Source organism: Stegodyphus dumicola, chromosome X1 (genome assembly GCF_044657685.1).
Source record: "Stegodyphus dumicola isolate Sdum_Otavi_A_Nest chromosome X1, ASM4465768v1".
In the NCBI taxonomy this organism is placed as follows: domain Eukaryota; kingdom Metazoa; phylum Arthropoda; class Arachnida; order Araneae; family Eresidae; genus Stegodyphus; species Stegodyphus dumicola.
In genome coordinates, this window is record NC_140780.1 from 107,286,076 (window position 1) to 107,308,257 (window position 22,182).

Sequence of the window (22,182 nt, forward strand, 5' to 3'; positions counted from 1 at the left end):
TACCACTTGTATCAAGAGAGACAAAGCGCTTGTCCATGCATGTAAGAACCGTGTCCCCTATTAGGTACTCCAGTGTCATCTTCATCACTAATAATTGTACCACAGCTATGATGATTACAAGCCATTAGGATTGCAACACGCAGCGCAAGCGGTCGATCATGCCTGAGCTTTGCATCATAGCAATATCATTTGCCATATACTTAAGCATGCCATCTACTAGGAACGTGCCTTATCGCAAAGTACTAGTAGAAACAACGCGCCATTGGGATAACTCCTAACTATGGGTATGAATCAAACAGTATTTTTAGCTATTTTCAAAAAGTCCAGCTGATAACTGACAAACAACAGTTAGGGGTAGATCGACAGTCAGAGCAGAATTGTATATCTAAATTCAAAAGATTTTGCATGGCCGTTAAACAGCGCACAGCAATACGAAATGTTACTAAGTTATATAAATATACATATATTACACGTGGTTATACAAATATTGAATCTTGTCTAGTGTTTTCCTGTTACAAATCGTATTCGATGCCCATTTCGGATAGTGACAAGGCGCTAGCTTTCTTAAGCGCTAAGCTTTTCTTTTAGTGCATTCAAAGAAGTAGTGATGTTGAGAAGGCATTTCCTTCTCAACAGCATTCATATATTTCTACGTTTTTCAGTTCAAACCTGTACAAGTATGTTCGAAAAGATCCATGACCAGTGAGAAATTACGCTGTACTGGTATTTGGGTACTTCAGTAACATCGACTTTTGGAAACATATCAATACATCCTATGTCCGACTTGAGGTGTAGACCAAAGTTTCTGCCACAATTTGATTAGTTTCTTAAATGTAAAATACTTTATGCGTGATAATCGAAGCTGTATAGATTGTATTTTTTTGCGATGTACCTTGCTAGTGTGTCTGCCACTTCATTGCCGAATATACCTATGCGTGCCCCGACCCATTGAAGATGTGATCTGCTACCTAATGTTGTATCGATAAACTTTTGAATCTGGTGTCCTAATGAGTTGCGGCTGTGCCCATAATGGCCACTAAAATGGAGGACGAATCGCTGAATATAACAGTGCGTATCTGTAAGAAATGTTTAGCATATTTTAATGCTTCTCAAACTGTTATTAGCTACGCTTGGAAAACGGAGTTCTCTGAAGGCAGCCTTCTTTTCCATACGTAAGTGACTTATTTGCATATATGGTAGAAGCTACTACTTGTCGCTAGTTCAGTCTTTGAGACATCTGCATAAATTTCGATTTCGCCTTTTTGGCTTATCAGTTATTTGAATATCGTTAATTAAGTTGAAGGTGGTTAAATGGTAGAATTTATTAGATTTAACTGATTCATAAACTGATTTATGAATAGTATTGCCTAACAGATTAGTTGATTGTTTCAATTTTGTAGCTTTCACAAATGTAGCTTTTCTTTCTATTATGAGATTTTGAGGCGGAATTCCTGCAATCCTTTGGAGCACCATTGTCGGCGTTGTGCGATAGGCATGTCAAATCAATAAAAGTTGCATTCTTCGAATAGATAAAAGGTTTTTTCCCACATTTCCTGAAGTGCGGAAAGAGGGCACTCACAATAGACGGCGAACTGAAAGGTCCTCTCGACAGGATGCGGTAGGGAAAGAGGGGCAGACCTTCGGACCGCCCTCCAGGTGTTCTCCCTCAAAACTGGAGTGGAACTGCACATTTAGCAAGGAGGGACTATACCTGTACGACCAATTGTGAAATTCTGGTATCCCACTTGCTTATACCTCTACCTGACATTTTAGTTCCTCAGATTGCCCAGCCATTAACTATTGTTCTCCCCGCGACTGTGGGGTACTAGCATTTAAGGAGATGTGAAGATATTTCCCATCTGAAGGATGCTCGTTTCAGTGTATTTGGGAAATAACGTATGCGGGACTTAAGGCTCTTGACGTCAGGTTTACGTCAAAGGCAATTTTTTAGGATTTAAGATATTTAAGCTATTGGACACAAGTTACTGAGTTACGAAGAGCTTTATTAAGGCGCACATCACGCGCCGGTGTCCGATATCTTGGATTTAGTAGTTACGTGTTTAGAGATGATTAGTGTTAGTGAAGTAGAGGTGCAGGCTTGGATGGATGTAGACAATTATTCTGTTCCCGTAACACTCAAGATAACGACGAAATAATGGGACATGGACTGCGGATGGAAAAAACGATGAACAGAAGGGGGAGGATGAAGAGTTGAAGACACCCGGAAGAATAATAAAATATGTGGAGCGAAGCTGACGAAGGATTGTTAAGTAATTAAGGTTTGCAACTAACTTTAATACAAGATTAACAAGGCATTGCTCATCTATGTCAGTAAATTGTAGAGTCATTAGATTTTGTCGACGCAGAAGACGTGAAAAACGTGCAATGCCTTCATCGGGACTTAAATTTCGGACATTCCGATTGCTAGCTGGATATGCTTTCCAATTATACCACGAAGGCATGCGATACGGAGGAAGAGAAACCTTACAAAATGACCTTATGTATCCCCATTGCATACACAAGAAAATTTTGAAACGCCGGAGACAATCTTGTTAGCAGGCATACATTTAAAATTATACGTCATTACATTGAGAAGTTGATAACTTACATGTGAACGACATGGATATATGGTAGTTTTAAGATGCTGTTTATTTATTTATTTTTTTTTTTGAAATATAAAATCCTTTGTATGTGCTTTAAATAATTTGTGCTATTTTCGATGGTATTTATTTAATAGTAACCGATAAATTGAAAAATATGACCAAAACTATTGCATGTTGCAGTTTCTACAGATGTCACTACAAAATATGAACAAATAATTTGTGCAAATATGTTTTCGATTATTTGGAAAAGCAGCGTATCCGGATTGGGTAAGGTCCCGTTTCTATCGTTAAGAGAAATTCTAATGCATTGCATGCGCATCGGCTTCCCAGTTCTTGGGTTGTGACTGGTTGCGAAATGCCACTCTTTTCACATATTGTTTAGTTTACATGCTTAATGTACCCTTAACGTTTCTTGGCGATTGTTATTACGAAATCTGATAGCTTTTCTTGTTATTAAAATTTTTCCTGAACCTTTAATGAGTTAAATACGAAATGTCTCACACCTTTACGGAGGAAAAACGAATTAATGATATCAAGATAGAAGGAGGATAATTTGTTATTAAAAATAATGGACTTGTTTTATTTAGAAGAAAGTGGAAATGTATTGCATCAATGCCATTCTTCCCATTTTTTACTTGTTTGTCCCCACAAAGAGATTTTCTGAATTTCTTCGCTTTCCTTTTTTACATGTCTATTAGTTAATTTTTCCACCCTTTTTTACATGTCTATTAGTTAATTTTTCCAATCTTTTTCACATACTTTAAGGTAAAAATTCTCTCTCTTTACTAGATCACTTTAATTTCTGAAGGTTCACCAGTGAGTAAATGGTTACAGCTGCAAAACACTGGCACTTCGTCAGAGCTTCCATTCGAAACGATTGATAGGTCTGACAGCATAAGGTTTCCGCGGTTTTTTTCCGTCTAACGTAAACACTTAACCAGTTTTCCTTTGTAGGTCCTTCTCGAAGATATAACTTTTCATAGCCGGATAGCCTAGGGATGCTTTACCATAATCAAAGAATACAATCCGATCTCAATTTTTGGCTTTGTGGGTAACTAAACTATTGCGTTATATGTTTGACCGGAATTTTGTCTTACGTAAATACTTACGAGTTTCGTATATATATATTTTTTTAAATGTCCGAGCGCTTTACTTAATAGCCATTAGCCTTGCGCCATTACAAGGGCCAGAAGTGACAGCCATGTAATCATAGAAGCACCTAATAGGTTGCCTCCTATGAAGGGACGAGCAGTTACATTAATGTTTCCTCCGGGATTCGAACCCGGACACATCGCTACGGCAGTCAAGGTCACTAACTATGATACCAGCTGGGCGGCGAGTTTCGTAAGTATAAGTAGGGTGGGCCAAATAAGATCTACCGATGTTAACCACAAATAACTTTTTTTTGATATAATTATTTTTTTCTTTTTGTAGGTTATAATTGAATTCTTGGAAATTTATTATGGAACCATACAGTACAAAACTATGCATTAAAATGATCGAGTTTCTCTATTCTTGTCAACGATCAATTGTTACGACGCAGCGTAAAATATCGACAATATTTTAATTCATTTGTACTGTTTGGTGCGGTGTTATAGCCAATAGAGTTATCGGCTCATATTTCTTCGAGAATGTGAATGGAACGTCGGAAACAATTTCCGGATCTTCTAACAGAACAATGATTGAAAACCTTTTGCGGCCAATGGCGGAGCAGAATCCTTTTTTTATGGGGATATTTAAAAGACAAAGTGTATGTTAATAAACTAGAGACTAATAGACAGCTGAAGCAGAATATTCGAGACGAAATACCGAGCCTTCAACCAGAAACATTACGTGGTGTAATAAAAAACGCGTTAAAATAAAATTAAAAAAAAAAAAAAAAAAAAAAAAAAAAAAAAAAAAAAAAAAACAACCAATCTCTGTATCGAGAAAAATGGTGGACATTTATTATGATGTCATATTTCATACATAATTTCCATAAAATATATTTAATGTATAAAAAAATTAATCAGAATAAATGATTATTACAAGAGTTACTCGTGTTTAACATTAGTAGGTCTTACTTGGCCCACCCTATACGTACTCATCAAGTTAATAAAATATTCCATCAAAAGTGATATTTCCCTATGCTTTTTTCCTTGTTGCTCGACAAACATATCATTAATGTCATAAAATAAAAAAACATGCATGAACAATAACGAATTTGGCTCTCTCCGAAAGGATCGAAGTAGAAGAAGGCTGAAAAACATATTACAAAAAATTATTTGAAATTCCAGTTTCTCAGAATTTTATATGTTAATTTACACTAAATATAATTATAATATAATAAAATATTTTCGATATTAATTACTGAAAACGAATAACCGACAAAATTCTTTTGCTGGAGTTAACGTAATAATTAATATTAATTACGTTACTTAGACACAATTTGAAAACTCTGTGTATTTTCAAAAACCAAAAAGCGATGTTTTGAAATGCACTGCATTTATTACTATTATTAATAAAATTAAACAATGGTAGAGTTTTGCCAATTATTAATTTTCAAAGATGGCATATTATTCTTGCATATGTTAACTGAAATTGACAGAATTAATAATATTCAAGACATCTAAAGCTAACACATACTACTTAATAGAATTTTTTAAAATTCGACTTACTTCGAACTTAAAAACTTTGCCGTATGCAGGAACAACTTTGGAATATATTATGTCGTCTCCCTCTACTTTTTCTTTACGCCATCCATCGGATTCTATAATAGAAACAGCTTTCTGTAGTGCATCTTCCGCTAACCTGCGGTATTCCTGTTCCTGGAAAGATAATGAACGCTTTCCTAAATCACAGTTTGGCTGAAAAAACCACGAAAGAACCTGCTTTAACATTTTTTTCTGGGAACATACATTTTAAAATGCCGAACCTTTAATTTATATGGTTGATAAAATAGATTGTGAGTCAGATGAATGAACCCTGAACATGATGTCAACAAAAATTCAAGCAATCACAGAGTTGCATCAACCATAATCTTCACCCAGATAGACATCAATACATCTTTTATCTGTTGATGGTGCAGTACGGAAACAAAACCCAAAGTAATAATACACTACAAAAAGTTTCCATGCACTAAAGAAACGAGTGCAGATGCACTCAGAAGTAGATATGACCTCCATTCATTGACATTACAAAATCGATCTGTTTACATTTTTTTAAATCAGTAACAGGCCTTCACGCACAAAACGAAAATCGGTTTCTCTTCTTAAAATTGACATATGAGGGAAAATGATAGAGTTTGATATTCAACATGTAATTAATTTTAAAAAGACCTGGAGGAGTTTCTTGTCGTGAATTTAAAAAAAAAAAAAAAAAAAAAAAAAAAAAAAAAAAGAATACATAACTGAAGGAAAAGTTATTTTGCTTTCATTAACAGAATATTATTATGCTCTTCTTAACCAAATAGAAATAGCTTCTAAACAATATGCTCATATAAATATTTTCTAGTTTTAGACACTTATTCGGAATCGTATGAATACTACTGCCTTTGAAAAGGGTTCATGAAGGTTTTTTTTAAACAACATGTCTCGTATTTTAAAGAATATGAGAAAATTTTTTAAAGCACACCGAAATTCTTTAGTGTATGTATTCTCTCAATAACAGTTTGAAATTAAAAATGCACCGGTAGATTCAATAGTGAGCAATTCGATAAAACCACTAAATACTGATAAGACAACCAAAGCTCGAAACCTGGTAATCGGGCTGCATGTCTGCTTTCAAGGTTTTCTCCATGTATAATACAAATGCGTGTTAATAAGTTTAATACTACGTTTCCGTCGAGAAGTGCTTCAGGAAGGCATGCCTCCTGTTAGGCAGATAGCAAGATGTCTTTGTCGCATTCAGACAGATGTTTAATGCTTTCTTCGCTGGTGTTATGAATGAGTTATGCGTATATATGTAAACACATACAATGTACATGCATACATACCTACACATTCAAATTTGGATTTAACGAATCGCCCACGACCGCTGACAAAATTCGCTAAATTGACATTATTTCTTAAATTGTTGACGTTAAATCTGCATAAAACTAATCAATATAAAGATTTCACAAAGTGAACAATTAAAGCTATTTTATATAAAAAATGTAGCGACAGAATTAAAGAAAAATATTTTATGTAACGAAATATTTTTAGAAGTGGAATCCGATATTAAATTCTGTGTTTGTTTCATATATTTCGCTTTTCAAATTCGTTATTATGCATTGAGAAACGGGACTTAATGTTTTTGTTTCATGCTTTTGTTACGTGTTATGCACTGAAATATTTCTATTTCAGGCTTCATTAGGAATTGCTTTGCAATCTGTTAACCAAGAAAAGCATCCGTGAACATAATTTATTGCATTTCGTCCACATATTCAACGTAGGACAGAGTATTTATTTCATAATTTTTAACAGTGGAAAGGATTTTAAGGAATAGACTCCTGCAAATATATAGCTGCAATGTGTACAGCCCAAATTAATTTTAATCGCGTATATTGTTTTCTAAAGCAGTGCCAAAGTCAAACTGGCGGCCCACAGGCCCTCGAAGTAATTTTTTGCTGTCTGTGAATACATTTCCCGTAAATTAATTAGCATTATCATGACAAGAATTTGAAGAAAATGTTTAAGATTTTAATGCTCTGGAGTCCAGTTGTACGTCATATTCATTAACAAAACGAACGTAACTCCTCGGAAAGCCTAGAAATACAGTTAATTAATTTACACTGTGATATAAATCTTGTCAAAGATTTTAAGATACAAATTTGGTTAACTTTTATTAGTTACTTGTCAAACGATAAATATCTTAAGCTACGAATTTTTGCAATAAGAATATTCGCTTTGTTTTTGAGTACATTTACATAAGAACAGGTTTTTTTTTCCATAGTTGAAAATTAATAAATTTATAGTAATATATTGAACTACTAAGTCTACTAAAATAATCAGACTGCCGATGAATATTTACAATTTGTGATGATTTTTTAGTAGTTTCCATCCAAGATAACAAACTTCATGAAAATCGAAAAGTCATGAGCTGGTGTAGTTTTGGTTTATTAGATTACGGCAAAGCACTCAAGGCTATCTGCCTTAATGAAGGGATGCCTTCGTGGAGGACTTTTTAAGGGCAACTGGCTCATATACACGTTACACATGGGGAAAGCCACGAAAACACCCATGCAGCTGGCCCGTTCGCGGGATTCGAAACTCGGACCGAACTACCAGTGTTCAGCGACGTTACCGCTCGGCCACTGGTAGGCCCCATGAGCTGGTGTAGCTGAAAGGTGTAGTGAAAAGCAAAGATGTTTACAATAATTCATATACAAATATTATTTTTCTGTTTTGCGTTAGCGAAAATCCTAATAAATACAAGAAAGAGACTAAGTTGTTATTATTTATTCTCAAGTTTTGTCCCTCTTGAGAAGTTTTAGTACATTTCTTTTTAGTTTAAATTAAAAGTAAGTTACTTAGTAGTTCAATATATTACTATAAGTTGAATAAATACCAATCTGAAAATTTTAATATGAAGCTGTCTGCTTGAATTAAAAATTGTGACCAACAGAAATTTCTTGCAGATACCAACTTTTAAATTTCAGGCAAAATATAAGTATAAATTTGGTATTTTTCTTTGCGCTATTTTTATTACTATGTTTTTATAAATACATAGTAAAAAAAGGTTTTAATTTGATTATCAAATTTTGTTTTGTTAAAAAATTAAATCCCGCCTTTTTTTACTTCCTTGTAAAGTAAAGGAGGTATTGTAATCACGAAACATTTCGGGTACCATATTTCAACGAAAACATCCATTTTGACAGCTATTGAACGCAATTTAACGGCTTTAAAAAATGATTGAATTATGTTGTTCTTATTTTCCGGTTAAGGTTTTTAGGCCTTTAGTTAATCTGCATGCGATAATTGTAGAACTATCAACAATTTAAAAGTTGTTAAATGCAGCTAAATTTTTCTTACCCATAGTAGCCATATTTGTTTACATTTGAAACTTAGCAGAATAATGATGCACCTTAAGCGTCTTTTTGCCGAGTGGGACCAAAAGAAAACTTTTAGCTTTGTGCACCGAAAAATTAGCCTTTTTGCCCGCTGGCCAAACTGATTGTTTTTGAGCAGAAACTTTAATTGTAAAAATTGTTTTTTTTTTAATTGTTTTAACCCTATTTGGTGTTTTATGTTTTTCTACATCTTTCAATTTTTAATGAAGATATTTTGAATCTTTATGAATTTTTGCCTTGCCGCGAAGTGAGAACTGAGTTAATTGAATGAGAAATAGATCGCCAATGAAATTCGAGGAAATACGTGTTTTATACTAGCAGAGCAGAAACTATTGTCGCCAGTATGTCTCGGCCAGAGGAGAATGTTTACGTTTAATGTATTTAATTCTGGCACAGCACACTAAGGCTATCTGCTTAAGGGAGGGGTGCCTTCGTGGAGGACTTTCTAAGGGAAACTGACTCGTATACACGCTACACATGGGGAAAACCACGAAAGCGCCCATGCAGCCAGCCCGTTCGCGGGATTCGAACCTCGGACAGAACCACCAGTGATCAGCGACTTTACCGCTCGGCCGCTGGTGGGCCCCAAATGTTTACGAGTAGGGCATGTTCATTAGGTAAGCGGCGCTGAATCGTCAGCGAAAAACTGTTTCTTTTTTATTTGTTTAATTTCTTTTATACATCGTCTTAGATTTATTATAGTATTTGAAAGGGACATGTGGCAACGACTAGATAATTCTTCTAATTGATATAATTTTTTTTTTCATTCTGAGTTATAATATGAATGACATATAACGCTATTAAGTGAACCTAGCGCCAGAGTGTTGCTACGGTAAATAAATATAGTGAATTTTTAAGAGTGCATTTATTCTATTGTGGCTTATGCGCTATCGACGAAGCAGATTTAATTTAATTCAGTACGTTTAAATCAAACGCAGGAAAAAATGCTGATAATTTAATATTTCGTACAAGGAAGTCAAGTGGTGTACACGTCAGATTTGTTTGGTTTTGTTTTGTTAATGCGGCCCATCAGCTACTTTCAAATTGTGCATTGGCCTATGTGCAATTTAAGTTTCAGACCATTGCTGTAAAGTATCGTTTATGCAATATGCCTTCTTGCGTTGTAGTAAAGTACCATAAAATTCGTAGAAATGAGAAAGATGGTGATATTGTATTTCATATTTTTTCATAGGACAAGTTGCTTTTGGCGAAAAAATTGGATGCGTATTTCGAAGACTGAAATAAAGCAAGAATTCGCAGCGAACATTTTCTATGTTCTATGCTTGTGAAGGTGACATGAAACATCTTTTACTTGGATTGCAGCAAAAGAAACTGTTAAAATCCAATACCGTGCAGAGAATAGAAAAATAATGCAGAGCGCTTTTGAAAGACTACACGAATTAAATTTGAAGAAAATTCATTTTGAGACCGATAACGAAAATGAAGATAGGAATAACAAATCAAATATGAATGATTTTAAAATAGAACTCACAAAATGAGGATGCAAATATTGCTAAATGTCCTACCTGTAAAAATAAACAAGAATGTATTGATTATTTGTAAATAACAAAGCTAGCTCAGCATTTTAAGTAATTTATAATCGTATAAAACGTCAAAATAATTTCGCATAAAAAAGAACTTCCTCCTTTGGCCCTCTTTTGAAGCATTAAGTAATTCTCTTTAGATACTGTCAGCAAAGTTGCTTTGCCAAACAGACAAACGATCTTGTGTTTATTTAAATGTAATGTAATGTATGTGTATAAATGTCAGTTAGACAATTATTTTTACAATACCTGTTATTATATCAAATAGCAAGAGAAACAAGCCAATTAAAATTTATAATTAGGTCAAAAAAGCAATCTTAGATTAGATTAAATTTTGAATAAAATTATCGATTTCAAGGGCAGTCAAACACAAGTTCCTCTTCTTTAGATGCAGAAAAAAATGACATATATATTCAAAACTACGCCAAACTAAGTTTTTTTTTCTTTTTACCTAACTTTAAAAAACTGTTATAGCTATCTTAGAAAGAGTAATATAATTCTCCCATTTAGTACGCAGATGAAGAAAAGATAATGAATGCCAGAGCTGGTTTTTTTTTTTTTTTTTTTTCCCTGACTTAATAATAAATGCATTAGGATAAAACTTACAACTCTGAAGAAAACGTAGCGTATTTTAGCTATTAATTTTTAATTAATAAATAAGTATTATTAACTTTTTAAACGTTATAAATGCTTATAGTAATGACATCTTCTCTTCTAAGCTATTTTTTCACGCACAGATTTTTAGGACTGTTTTTTTCAAATTTAAAACGTCTTTGCGAATTGCGTGTTTGCAATCAGGGTCAACATGACTACGTCATCACTCCTCATCTCTTGTTTCAAGGGGGAAAGCTCTATGAACTAGCCCTTCTTTTCTAAGTCCTGGTATGAACAGGTAAAATTTTGCAGACGAATTTGATTGAAAGTTTTTAAATTGGTCAGTTAATTCCGAAAGTGAATTTATTAGATTCAGAGCTCTTCTATATACACATAGAACGTTCTATTTCACAGTGAATAGTTTATTTTCAAAACTAAATAATAGTTCACACTGAGTTTCCCTTATCTGTTTTGCAACGAAGCAGTGAGAGAATGACTTTTTTACGGGAAGGATTTCTTTGCAGCAATAGTCGGCAAAATTAGAACCTAGCGAGAGTCTGTACTGCTCGCAAAACACACACTTGCGGCAACCAAACCATGAAACTCGCTTTATAGGGTTGAAACAAGAGGGCAATAACTCTGATCTAGAAATCTCTTTACAAGGATTGAGCGTTCAAGCGAAAGTAATGTAGTTCTTACTATGCTGGACTTTCTCTGGATCACGAGTCGAGGTTACTAATCTACTTGTTAAATTTTAGAATGCTGTCACAACTTAAAGCCTACATATACCTGAAAAGAACTGATCGCTAACATCACAAAGAAAGTTTCTGCTAATAAAAGTGCATAAAGCATACCAGCTTGTTAAAAATCACAGCTGCTGAATTCGAGTTTTCAAAATGCAGATGAAGAGAATATGAAAGAATGACTTATATTTGCTCAGACAAGATACAGGCAACATAATTTTACTAAGCCAAGATATTCTGGATGCTGTAACTCAAGAGAAACCAGTAGAGGAATGGGGAAAAATGCAATATTGCTCGAAATATTGTCAACATGATTTATAAAATAAGGCACTACAACAAAACATTTTAATAAGTGTTGAAATCTAAGAAAGAATTTTTAATATTTTAATTTTACCCTATTTTAAGTATACTCTAAGTTACTTCTTTAAATCCTCTAAGGAGTTCATTTTTTATGATTTGAAGGATCACCTTCAGAACATTCACATCTTCGGGTAATACATGCATTAATTAGCACGGATAATTAGGAAGTCAGTGCTTTACTCTAAATTTAATTACACAAACGCTTATTTTTCATTTATTTTAAAAGAACACAAGATATCAAAACAAAGGCTTGTACATATTATGATATAATAAATGAGTGGATTTTTTTTAAATACACAAACAAGACAAGATAAAACGTTTTTTTCACAATAAAGAAAGGAGAAAAAATTCGGGGTGGGAGCCACATTTCATGCACTACAGCATTTTAAAGGACTAAAAGTTTAAACTAGTTAATTATGCCGCTCCCCTTCCATTAATATTTGTAAATAATTTCCTGCAGTTTTAACTAGGAACTCAAGAAGTCATAAACGAGTAACCGATACTTGGGCTACTAACGGTTGAAAGCTTATAAGCTAAGAAACGATCATTAAATAAACTAACAATATGCTTAAATTATTAAAGATCATTAGGGGGATATTAAACTCTTAATTTTCCCCGCATTTGAAGCTTGAATTAAATAACCGAACTGTGCTAGTCATTTACGAAGAATGACACAGAGAAGGAATTAAATTCAAGCAAATATTTCAAACGGAAACGGCAATTCATATAATGCATAAAAATAGCTAACCATTCTTTGCATTACAATGAACTGAAAAACAAATATCGAAACCGAAAAGATAAGGAGAAGGCAATACTGCCTTAGCTGCAATTAATCACTTTGCATATCACGATTATACGGAAATAAATACTTTTGAGTAAGGAATACGTTCAAGAAATGTAACAAGTCCCTAATGCAGCTAAGCGCTGCGCACAGTCTTTTTTAAAAAGGATAACTGAAACTAGAATTATTTGTAAAATCATTCCATTTTTTTAGGTCAGCAAAAGACAAATAATCATTTAAACTAAGAACTGAAGCTATAAAAAACAAGCATATAAGGCAATTTCCATATTTTCACGGATGGAAAAAATAGTATTAAGCTCAGAAAATTAAGTTAAATGGCATTTAAAAACAATTTTTTTTTGGGGGGGTGGGTCCAAGCTGACATAACTTAGAGGGTGCATGATAAAGCGCAATTTAATTATTGAACTGAAAGAAAACGATATAGTACCAAGTCAAGTCAAATGTAAAAGTCAAGAAAAATAATTATTATAGTTTTAAGTTTTAGTTTCAGGACAATATCCAACAATTTCTTCTCTGAAGCGGATGCAAAGATTTCAATACAACTGCACGTACAATCTTCAGAGCATTTTTCTGTCGAATTGTAATAGGTAAGCCTATAATAGAGTATAATTCTCAATTAATGACAATTAACAAAACATTATTAACAACTCAACCATGAAATATACTAAGCTAAAGGCTATAACCGTTTAAAATGCTCCCTCCTCCCCAGCAAAGCTTTACAATTTTCAAACATCGTATTTTTTACAAAATTTCTTCTGGATTTTAAAAATGCTGCATATTTTCAAACAACTAGACAACATGGACATTCACATATTTTTAACGTGTACAAAGCTCTTGAGACAGCTGTTTCTTAGCAACTTTTATTTCATTAACTTTAGATGCTTTAAGTCTATTTTACTTCAATCCTGCAGCTATAGCGCAGGACGGTTATAAAAATTTTGTTTTTAATTTTTAGCCTATAATTATGTTTCTTTATGTATATGTAAGGCTTTTCTGTCTAGATAGACAGATGCTGCCGAAGACAATTTTATATTTTGATAAAGCAAACTTTGAGACTCATAATCAGGCTCGCATATTATCATGGGCCTAACCACTGTATCAAACGTACACACGGTACTTAAAAATAATATGCAATACTGTACTTATTATATTTATAAAAGGGACAAGGAAGGAAAGGAAAAATTTGCGAATGGTAAGAGAAGGACGAATTTTTCATCAGTGTAAGAGATTCAACACCTAGTATATCAGCGTACTTAACGTCACAGAAGATACGCAGTATCTGTTTTCTGACCGTTCAATCTTCCTTTTGCTAAATTTTTTTTAGTGGAAAATAGCCCTCAGACATCTTATGAAATTCTCTAAGAAAGATGACCTCTGATATGTTTCAATTAATCGGGAGGAAGAGAAGAGAGAAATAAATAAATAAATAAAATTAAAAAAAACAACTGTCAGCTTTTTCTTTCTTTCTTTCTTTCTTTTTTTTTTTTTTTTTTTTTTCTGATTTCCTCAGAGACAATTTAAAGTCCTTACTCAACTTTTCTTCCACTTATTTCCTCACCAGGTTTAACAGCGTGAAACAAATTGACACAAAGCTATTTCCTTTGTGTGACTTTAAGTCAGCAATGATTATGAAACCACAACACGACTTCATCAGTGTTCTGCAGAATAAGCAGACGGCCGATAGATGAAAACGGTGCCTCAAGTGTTCTAGCCTTGATTTGTGCGTGCGTTATCAGAATGGTGATGCGTAATTTTTTAGATAAACCAGCTTGAGTTAAAAGCAATTCTTAACGTTTTTCTTTTAAGTTTCTCATCTTATCTAAAAAAAAAAAAAAAAAAAAAATTCTCGCATTTAGAAGATTTACAATAAAAAGAAACTAGTTCAACTTTGTTTACAATGATTTTATCTGAATATTTCAAGGTTTTACGTGCTTCGGATTGAAATTTTGTAAAATAAGGAGTACAGATATTCGCTTGAAAAACGTAATAGATAACCTTAAAAGCGGTTTCTTTCTAAAGATCTTTATTTGAAGTATTACATGAAGTGGACCAGAAAAAATAGAATAGTAAACAGAAGGTTGTGATGATAATTTCTTTTTTTTTTTTTTTTTAGTTTGTAGAGACATTAGGTTATTTTGAAGCAGGAGTACATGAAAAATTAGCAATGGCTTCGCCGGGGCTCGAACCTCGGACCTCTCGAATACGCTCCGAGTGTGCTGGCCATTACACCTTGAAGGCATGCTAAGAAGGCGGGAGAAATACCTTATATACTGCTCCTTTTAAAAGGCGACTGCGAATTAGGAGACCCAATCACCAAATCCTGGTGTGGAGAATTATCATCGACCACCTTTTTTAGTTCGAGCGCCACTTTTGACATTCATTAGGATTTTTGATAGCAGGAGACACGAAAAATGAGCAATGCCCTTGCCGGGACTTGAACCTGAACCTCTCGAATGCACGCTGAGTGTGCTAACCTTTACACCACGAAGGCACGCCAAGAAGGCGGAGAAATACCTTATATACTCCCCCTTTTTAAAGGTCGACTGGGGATTAGGGGACCCAATCGCCAAATCCTGGTGGTGGAGAATCATTATCCACCGCCTTTTTTTTTAGTTCGGGGGCCACTGTAGAGTCATTACATAATTCTTCGAAACAAAGAAATCGAAGAATTGAGCAATGCCCTTCCAGCCTCGAACTGCTCGAATACGCGCCGAGTGTGCTGGCCAGTAATCACGAAGGCATGCTAAGAAGGCAGGAGAAATACCTTATAAGTTTGTATAGTTTATCATTTAATGCTACATCAGCGTATATTACAATTTTTGGAGCATTTATGTGTGTATGAAAGAAAAAAAGGGAGGCAGAATTTATCGTTGTTTTAATGATTTACCTGGTCAACTGCCCGCGTTCGCTGTCTAGATAGCTAGGCAGTATATATGATTAACATTTACAAAGATGCTTTCAAGGAGAACTACATTGCATTAAATAACATGCTAGAAGAACATTAAACTCATTATAGTCAGACCGTTCGATGTAAACTCAGAAACATTTATGTTTAGGGATAAATTTAACAATGTTGCGCCAAATCTCCATACAACAGAAAAATTTCATCGTATTTTTGATACATAAATTACTATATTATGAGTGCTCATCAATGAAAAAAAAATAGATATTGCTTATGGATAAGGTAAAATAGGACTTTTTTTGTAACTACCCTGAAGCTCATATATACTTTTTCAGTACAGCATCCAGTCCAATGATATGAACAAACAAATAAACAAAAATTGGTAGGCAATTTTTCTTTTGTTTTTATTTTAGTATGTTAAAGTGATAGTATCAAGTGTGCCTTGGTTTTGCTTTCACACCATCCAACAGTTCGACGATGCGACAGGTACAGGAACGTGATAGATGAAAGAAACTGATGAGCTGATTTTTCACAGTCCATCTAAGAATTTAAAATTCACATGCATCTTTTTTCTTCCCTGCCTATTACGTAACTTTTGAAACCAAAGCTTTCGTGAGAGAGTTGTCGGTCTAGAATTAGAATGTTTAGTGGTCTGAAATGCGGAAGTATTAGAACCGAATTGATGAGAATTCTGAACACGTACAACATCGGGGAACCTCAAATGTAAAAGAACAAGATAAATAAAAGAGAAAGATGCCCTGCCTCCAGTATTAAAGGTCAATAACCACTAAAGAAAACAGCCTTCCTTCTTCATGCCATTTTCTGAAGAATGACAAATTAAACTGAGGATGAATGTTAGGAGTAAAAATAGCGTGGCTTTCCAAAATAGATAAATAAATACTCTGAAACTGTATTGCTTTAGGTTTTAGATTGTAAGGAAAACATATTTAGAGAGTTCCTTTAAACACAAGTTTATAATAAGAACACCGAGGGGAAAACCACAATTATTGAGTTAGAGAATAGCTAGGATTAAAAATAAAGTACATCGGGCAAGGGAATATTCAAAGAGCTGAAACAACAACCTTAGCATTCCATAATTTTAACGAGAAATACAAAGTAGTTTTACTATTCCGTTTACAAATATTAAAAACACACATATAAAACAGATATTTTTAAAGAAATATATTCTTCTTGCGCGAAAGGATTTCTTTCTACCCGAGTTTGGAGTTACATTGATAATTTATTTATAGATTTACTTGCTTTATATTTTCAATTGACCTAGTAAATGGATGATACGTATCTATAGCCTTCGTCTTAAAAATGCATCTCTTGCGTTTTGTAAGGTAAAAGAAGCATCCAACTCTAATTTTTCTAGACTTCTCCATTACACAGGCACCATTGACTTTTATTAAAATACCATTTCAGCATCTCTTCATCCGTAGATGAGAGCGCTTACACTGCGTCATCATGAGAGCGTGAAGCCGTTTTTACTACATATTTATTTGAAGCTTTGTAGACCAGATGCATTTCCATATTCTACCCCTTCCGGGCCTTAGGCCATATGGCCATATGGAATGTTTAAGAGGGGCCCCTTCTAGTCCTCAGGGCATTTGGCGCCACTATGAGAAATATCGTCTGCCCTCATAGCGCACTTCCATTGCGCTAACGAAGCGCCTGTGCTCCGAAAATGTAAATTGAAAAATTAATATTTTCCGTAACATTTAAAAAGGCAATAGAAGCCGCCATTAATAATAAATACATTCAGCTCACAATTCAGTCAGAATTTCTTTTTTCGTTACACGTGATAAAGAATTTGAGACACCCTTCTCTGATAGTACAAGAAATCTTTAATTGGCTCCAAAAAAAGCCAAATTAAAATTTCGTTTGGCTGGGTGAAACTAGTACATGAAGGTAATGCTAGAAACTAAGACACCGACTCCCTTGCCAAAGAGGCAGCAACTTCTGATTCCTAAATGATGAGAGCCATATCTAAAAAAAAGCACACAAGAAAATAAAACAGATCTGGGAGAACGAATGGAGCTCTGTTTCCAAAGGCAAATCCGGCCAGACTGAAGTATAGTGGGCACCCCATCTTTAACCATAAGTAATATGGGTATAATTCAACTATACTATTTAAAACACGACACAACGCAGAATCCTACAGGAATCAGTCTACAGGAGAACACATAAACTAATCGATGTTATAAATGAGAAAAGATGTTTCAGTAACCTCAGTTTAAATCAATTCATATCAGGATACGGTCCCTTCCCCACTACTAAGACAGAAGTAACTCTTCTCCAGACAACTGCGTTTGTGATAAAAGGAGAAAATCAAAACCTTACCCCTTCTCATGGCTACTAACACAAGCACATCACTGCATTAGACCAACTGAAAACGAACTCGAGTTTTGAAGATATACCCCAAATAAACCAGAATTTCACGTTAAAAATCAACAAAACTGTCAAATACCCTTCAGAACAAGGCCTGGATATTTGTGGGAAATAATTTTTACGAAACAGTCTTTATATAAGTCTATATATCCTTCTAAATTATAACTGCATGAAAATTGTTTGGAGCTCATGTAGGACTGGATCAGTAGCATCACGGGACAGTACCTGGATCATCACATGGTAAAGTCCTAGTGTCCCGTGCGCTTATTCATGTCTTATCCTTTTAGAGACATTAGGTTATTTCGAAGCCGAAGAGATGAAAAATGAGCAATGCCAGGACTCGAACCACGGACCTCTCGAATACGTGCCAAGTGTACTGAACACTACACCACGAAGGCATGCTAAGAAGGCGGGAGAAATACCTTATATCCTGTCTATGTTTTTAATATATCTACTTGAATTTTCGAGATTAGGTGCAATTTCACATTGTTTCAACAGTAGTGGCAACAAAAATTTCATGTCGAAATGTTGTCGATCCTCGGGTATAAAATGATTTCCAAACCAATCATTCATTAACGCATGTGTCATCCACGCTCTTTTATTTGCAAGATATATAACGGGGAAAATCGTTACTTCTTTAAATGCTCGAGGTCGTGTAAGTTTTCCGATTACGAAAAGTTTGCATTATAAAAAACTTCTCATCTCTTAATTTTGCCGCTCGGTGGTTCCTCAAATTCCAAAAATTTTGTCTTTCCTAAATTCTGCCGCCCGGTGCCGACATATTCTGCCGCCGCGTCTGGGTTTATGGTGAATAACATATCAGTTATTCTTAATTAAAATAGAACTAAATGAATAGCAGAGAGTCTTGCCATATTTACCAACAAAATCATTGGACTACTGAGTGTCCTTATTTTCCTTCAAACAATAGTTATCGATCATATAGACAGGCAAGAGGAAACTACAGGAGAAATTTTCATAGGGGTAATTTTATCAGTAGAATATATAGGTACAATAATCTCAGTATACTTAAACTCCAGGAAATAAATTTCAAAATAATAGTCAATTTATGCCCCACTACCGAAGATGTAATGTTCTCACGAACAATTTAAACTCATAAAGGGTACTTTCAAGTCTCTTAGATACACCAGGCATAACTCAAGTATCCATAGAGAAAATAGGGAGAAAATAAACAAAAATAAAGACACAAATAAACAAACTAGAAGTAAAAAATTCAGTAGTGATGTTGAGGAAAATAGTGAACAGAATTTACTAGCCTTTAGCCAGACTAACAATATTACCTAATTACCAATAATAAATATTAAATTTGATGACCTTGTGGTAACATCGTTGCTTGATACAGGTGCAGATTTAAGCTTGATACATCCAGATACCTTGCAATCAATAAAAATTATGCAAAAGTTCAGTACATAAGCAGGTCTGTAAGAATACATACACTGAATAATTACACCGTCCCGTACCATATCTGCTGTAAATTTAAAATTTCGTATAGGAAATAAATGGCTCGCCAACCAGTTTTTTGTTACTCAGCATAACTGGAATGCAAAGTATCAAGTAGTTTTAGGGTATGTTTTTATACAGAAAAACAAGATACTAATAGATACAAACAAAAATCAATTAATTATTGATAACACGCACATTGATTTCATAGACAAGAGAAAAATATGATTAATAATAAAGTAAACAATAATATAAAACAAGATGATTCAGATATTGCAAGAGTAGCATTAAGTATAGAAATCTGCCCAACACAACAGAAATAGTGAAATTAAGCATCTCAGCTAATATATAGCAAAACCAGCAAGTGTTATCTTCCCCAGATTAAAAAAAAGTATAAAAAGTGGGTATGACTGAATCAATACATGAGAAAAGTGACAAATAACATATTTTTACTATAACTGAAAACTATTCTTATTCCAACATTATTTTAAGAAAAAGCGAAAAGATTTGTAAGGTATATAAAATGGAAGAAAATCAGTTTGAGAAGCTTATAAACACAATTTACAAATTAACCATATAGAATTAAAAGAAATTAGAAAACTAAGAAAGGAGTTAGTCCTTGACTATGATTTAAGCCACTTAGAGATCGAACGAAAGACTAAAATGATTGAAATGCTCATGAAAAACTCAGCCGTGTTTTCGAAGTCATACTCCACTCTAGAAGAAACGGATGCTGTAGTGCTTCAGTTTGATCTACTACATAACTTCCCAAATTCAGACAAAACTGTACACTATTCCTCGTATTGTCAACAAGTATCCCCAAATGGAAATAGCCAAATTATTAGAAGCAGGCATTATTGAACTGTCAACATCAAGCTATAGTTTTCCATTAATTTTTGTTACGAAAAATCGCCACCTAATGCCGATCCCAGTAAATTAAAATTTAGGATGGCAGTAAATTATAGATCACTAAATTGCATGACTGAATCTTATCAAATCTGTTTACCCAGGATTTCAGATATTTCCATAATATATTGGGTAAAATTATTATTGTGTCCTAGTACTTAAGTCAGCATTTTTTCAGATAAGATTAGTTCAAAGAGATAAGAAAAAATTAGCATCTTGCACGGAACTTGGCAATTTTCAACCATGTATTTGGTGCCAAGAACTCATCTGCGCATTTCCATACTCTAATATCCAAGTGTTTAGGTGATATGCAGAACCCAGATGTACAATATCTTTTGGGTGACATAATTGTAGCAGCCAACAATATAAATGAGCTAGTAATTGTTTTTCAGAAAGTATTCGATATATTAAAAAGACTTAACTTTAGACGCGGGCAAAATGCAATTGTGTAAGAAAGAAATTACTTAGTTAGGTTTTTGTGTCAATAAACAGGTTTCGCTCTATCAGAGCAAAATATTCAAAAGTTAGCTAAATTTCCCAGACCTAGAAATGTCAAGCTAGTCTAAACATTCATAGGTTCTATTTTCGTCATCTAATTTTCAATTATGCAGAAATTCTAAAGCCGATAGTGAACTTAACCAAAAAGAAAAAAAAAAAAAAAAATAAAAATATTCCATTTGTATGGAATGATCAGTGCCAGAATGCCTTAGATAAGGCATAAGAGTTAGTCTTGGAAAAGACCACGATAAAAAATATAGAAAAGGATAAACCTTTATATTTAGACACCGATGGATCAAGATCAACCATTTGTGGCAACCTGTGGAAGCTAGGTACCCTTTTCAAACAGGAGAGAATTTTATCCAATTTTTAGGTCTGTGAAATAATTTTAAGAGCATCTATATAGAAAAAAATTTATAATATTGACTGATGTCAAACCACTAACATTCCTTATCAATCTTGAGAAATAGCCTGATATTATAGCACGCTGGTTTTTATATCTGCAGGAATTTCAGTATACTATACAGCATATTCCTAGATAGATCATATAGAGCAGATTACTTATCAAGAGTTTTTGAGGAAGCAGCGGTAAACAACATGAGTATTTTTATTACCAATGGCAATCTGGCTATTTAAAACATAATTAGAAAACAGCAAGACGATCCATATATAAAAAAGTTATAACAAATTCCAGAATAACCAGAACGATATCGGAGAACAATATTTTATTGATAGTTATACAGATGTGTTAATGATAAAATTAAAACCCACTGACTCCAGAACGAAAAATAGAAGTGTACAAAATAAGATTTTAATACTTAAGACACTAATTAAAGATATACCACAAACTGTTCATGCGCCTCACTTCGGTTTTCGAAAAACATATGAGTTTGCGAAAACAAAATATTATTGGAGTGGTATATACAGCGATACCAAAAGTTTTGCAGAAAATTGTTCAAACCGCTTACAAAGTAAATCAAAACAACAAAATACTATGCCCCGTTTGATTCCTAAGAAAGATCTCGCATCTGGGGATATGAATAGCCATTGATATAGTGGGTAAATTGCCAAGATCCACAGATATTAAGTTTTATGTAATCACTATCACTGATGACTACTCCAGGTATTTAGAAACAATTCCATTAAACAACTGCACTTCTCAGTCCTTTATAAAATCTCTAAATGACTATTTCGCAAGATTTGGAATCTCCAAAATTTTGTTATCAGGCAATGGTTCCTGTTTTTGCTCTACAGAATTTAATCAATTTTTAGAAATCACTAAGTATAGAAAGCACAGAAGGAGTTCTCTATTACCCGGAAGCAAATGGGTTTATTGAAAGGGTACACAGAGTG

At 33.9% G+C, this 22,182-nt stretch overlaps 1 protein-coding gene across 2 annotated transcripts in view; it reads right to left on the minus strand.

Moving 5' to 3' along the window:
- Positions 1-22,182, minus strand: part of Start1 (Steroidogenic acute regulatory protein-like) — a 169,162-nt gene that overhangs the window by 23,481 nt on the left and 123,499 nt on the right. For both annotated transcript variants that reach the window (XM_085808397.1, XM_085808396.1), the window contains exon 9: positions 5,261-5,410. In XM_085808397.1, the coding sequence (XP_085664523.1) occupies positions 5,261-5,410 (150 nt within the window). The remainder of the gene's footprint in view (positions 1-5,260; positions 5,411-22,182) is intronic.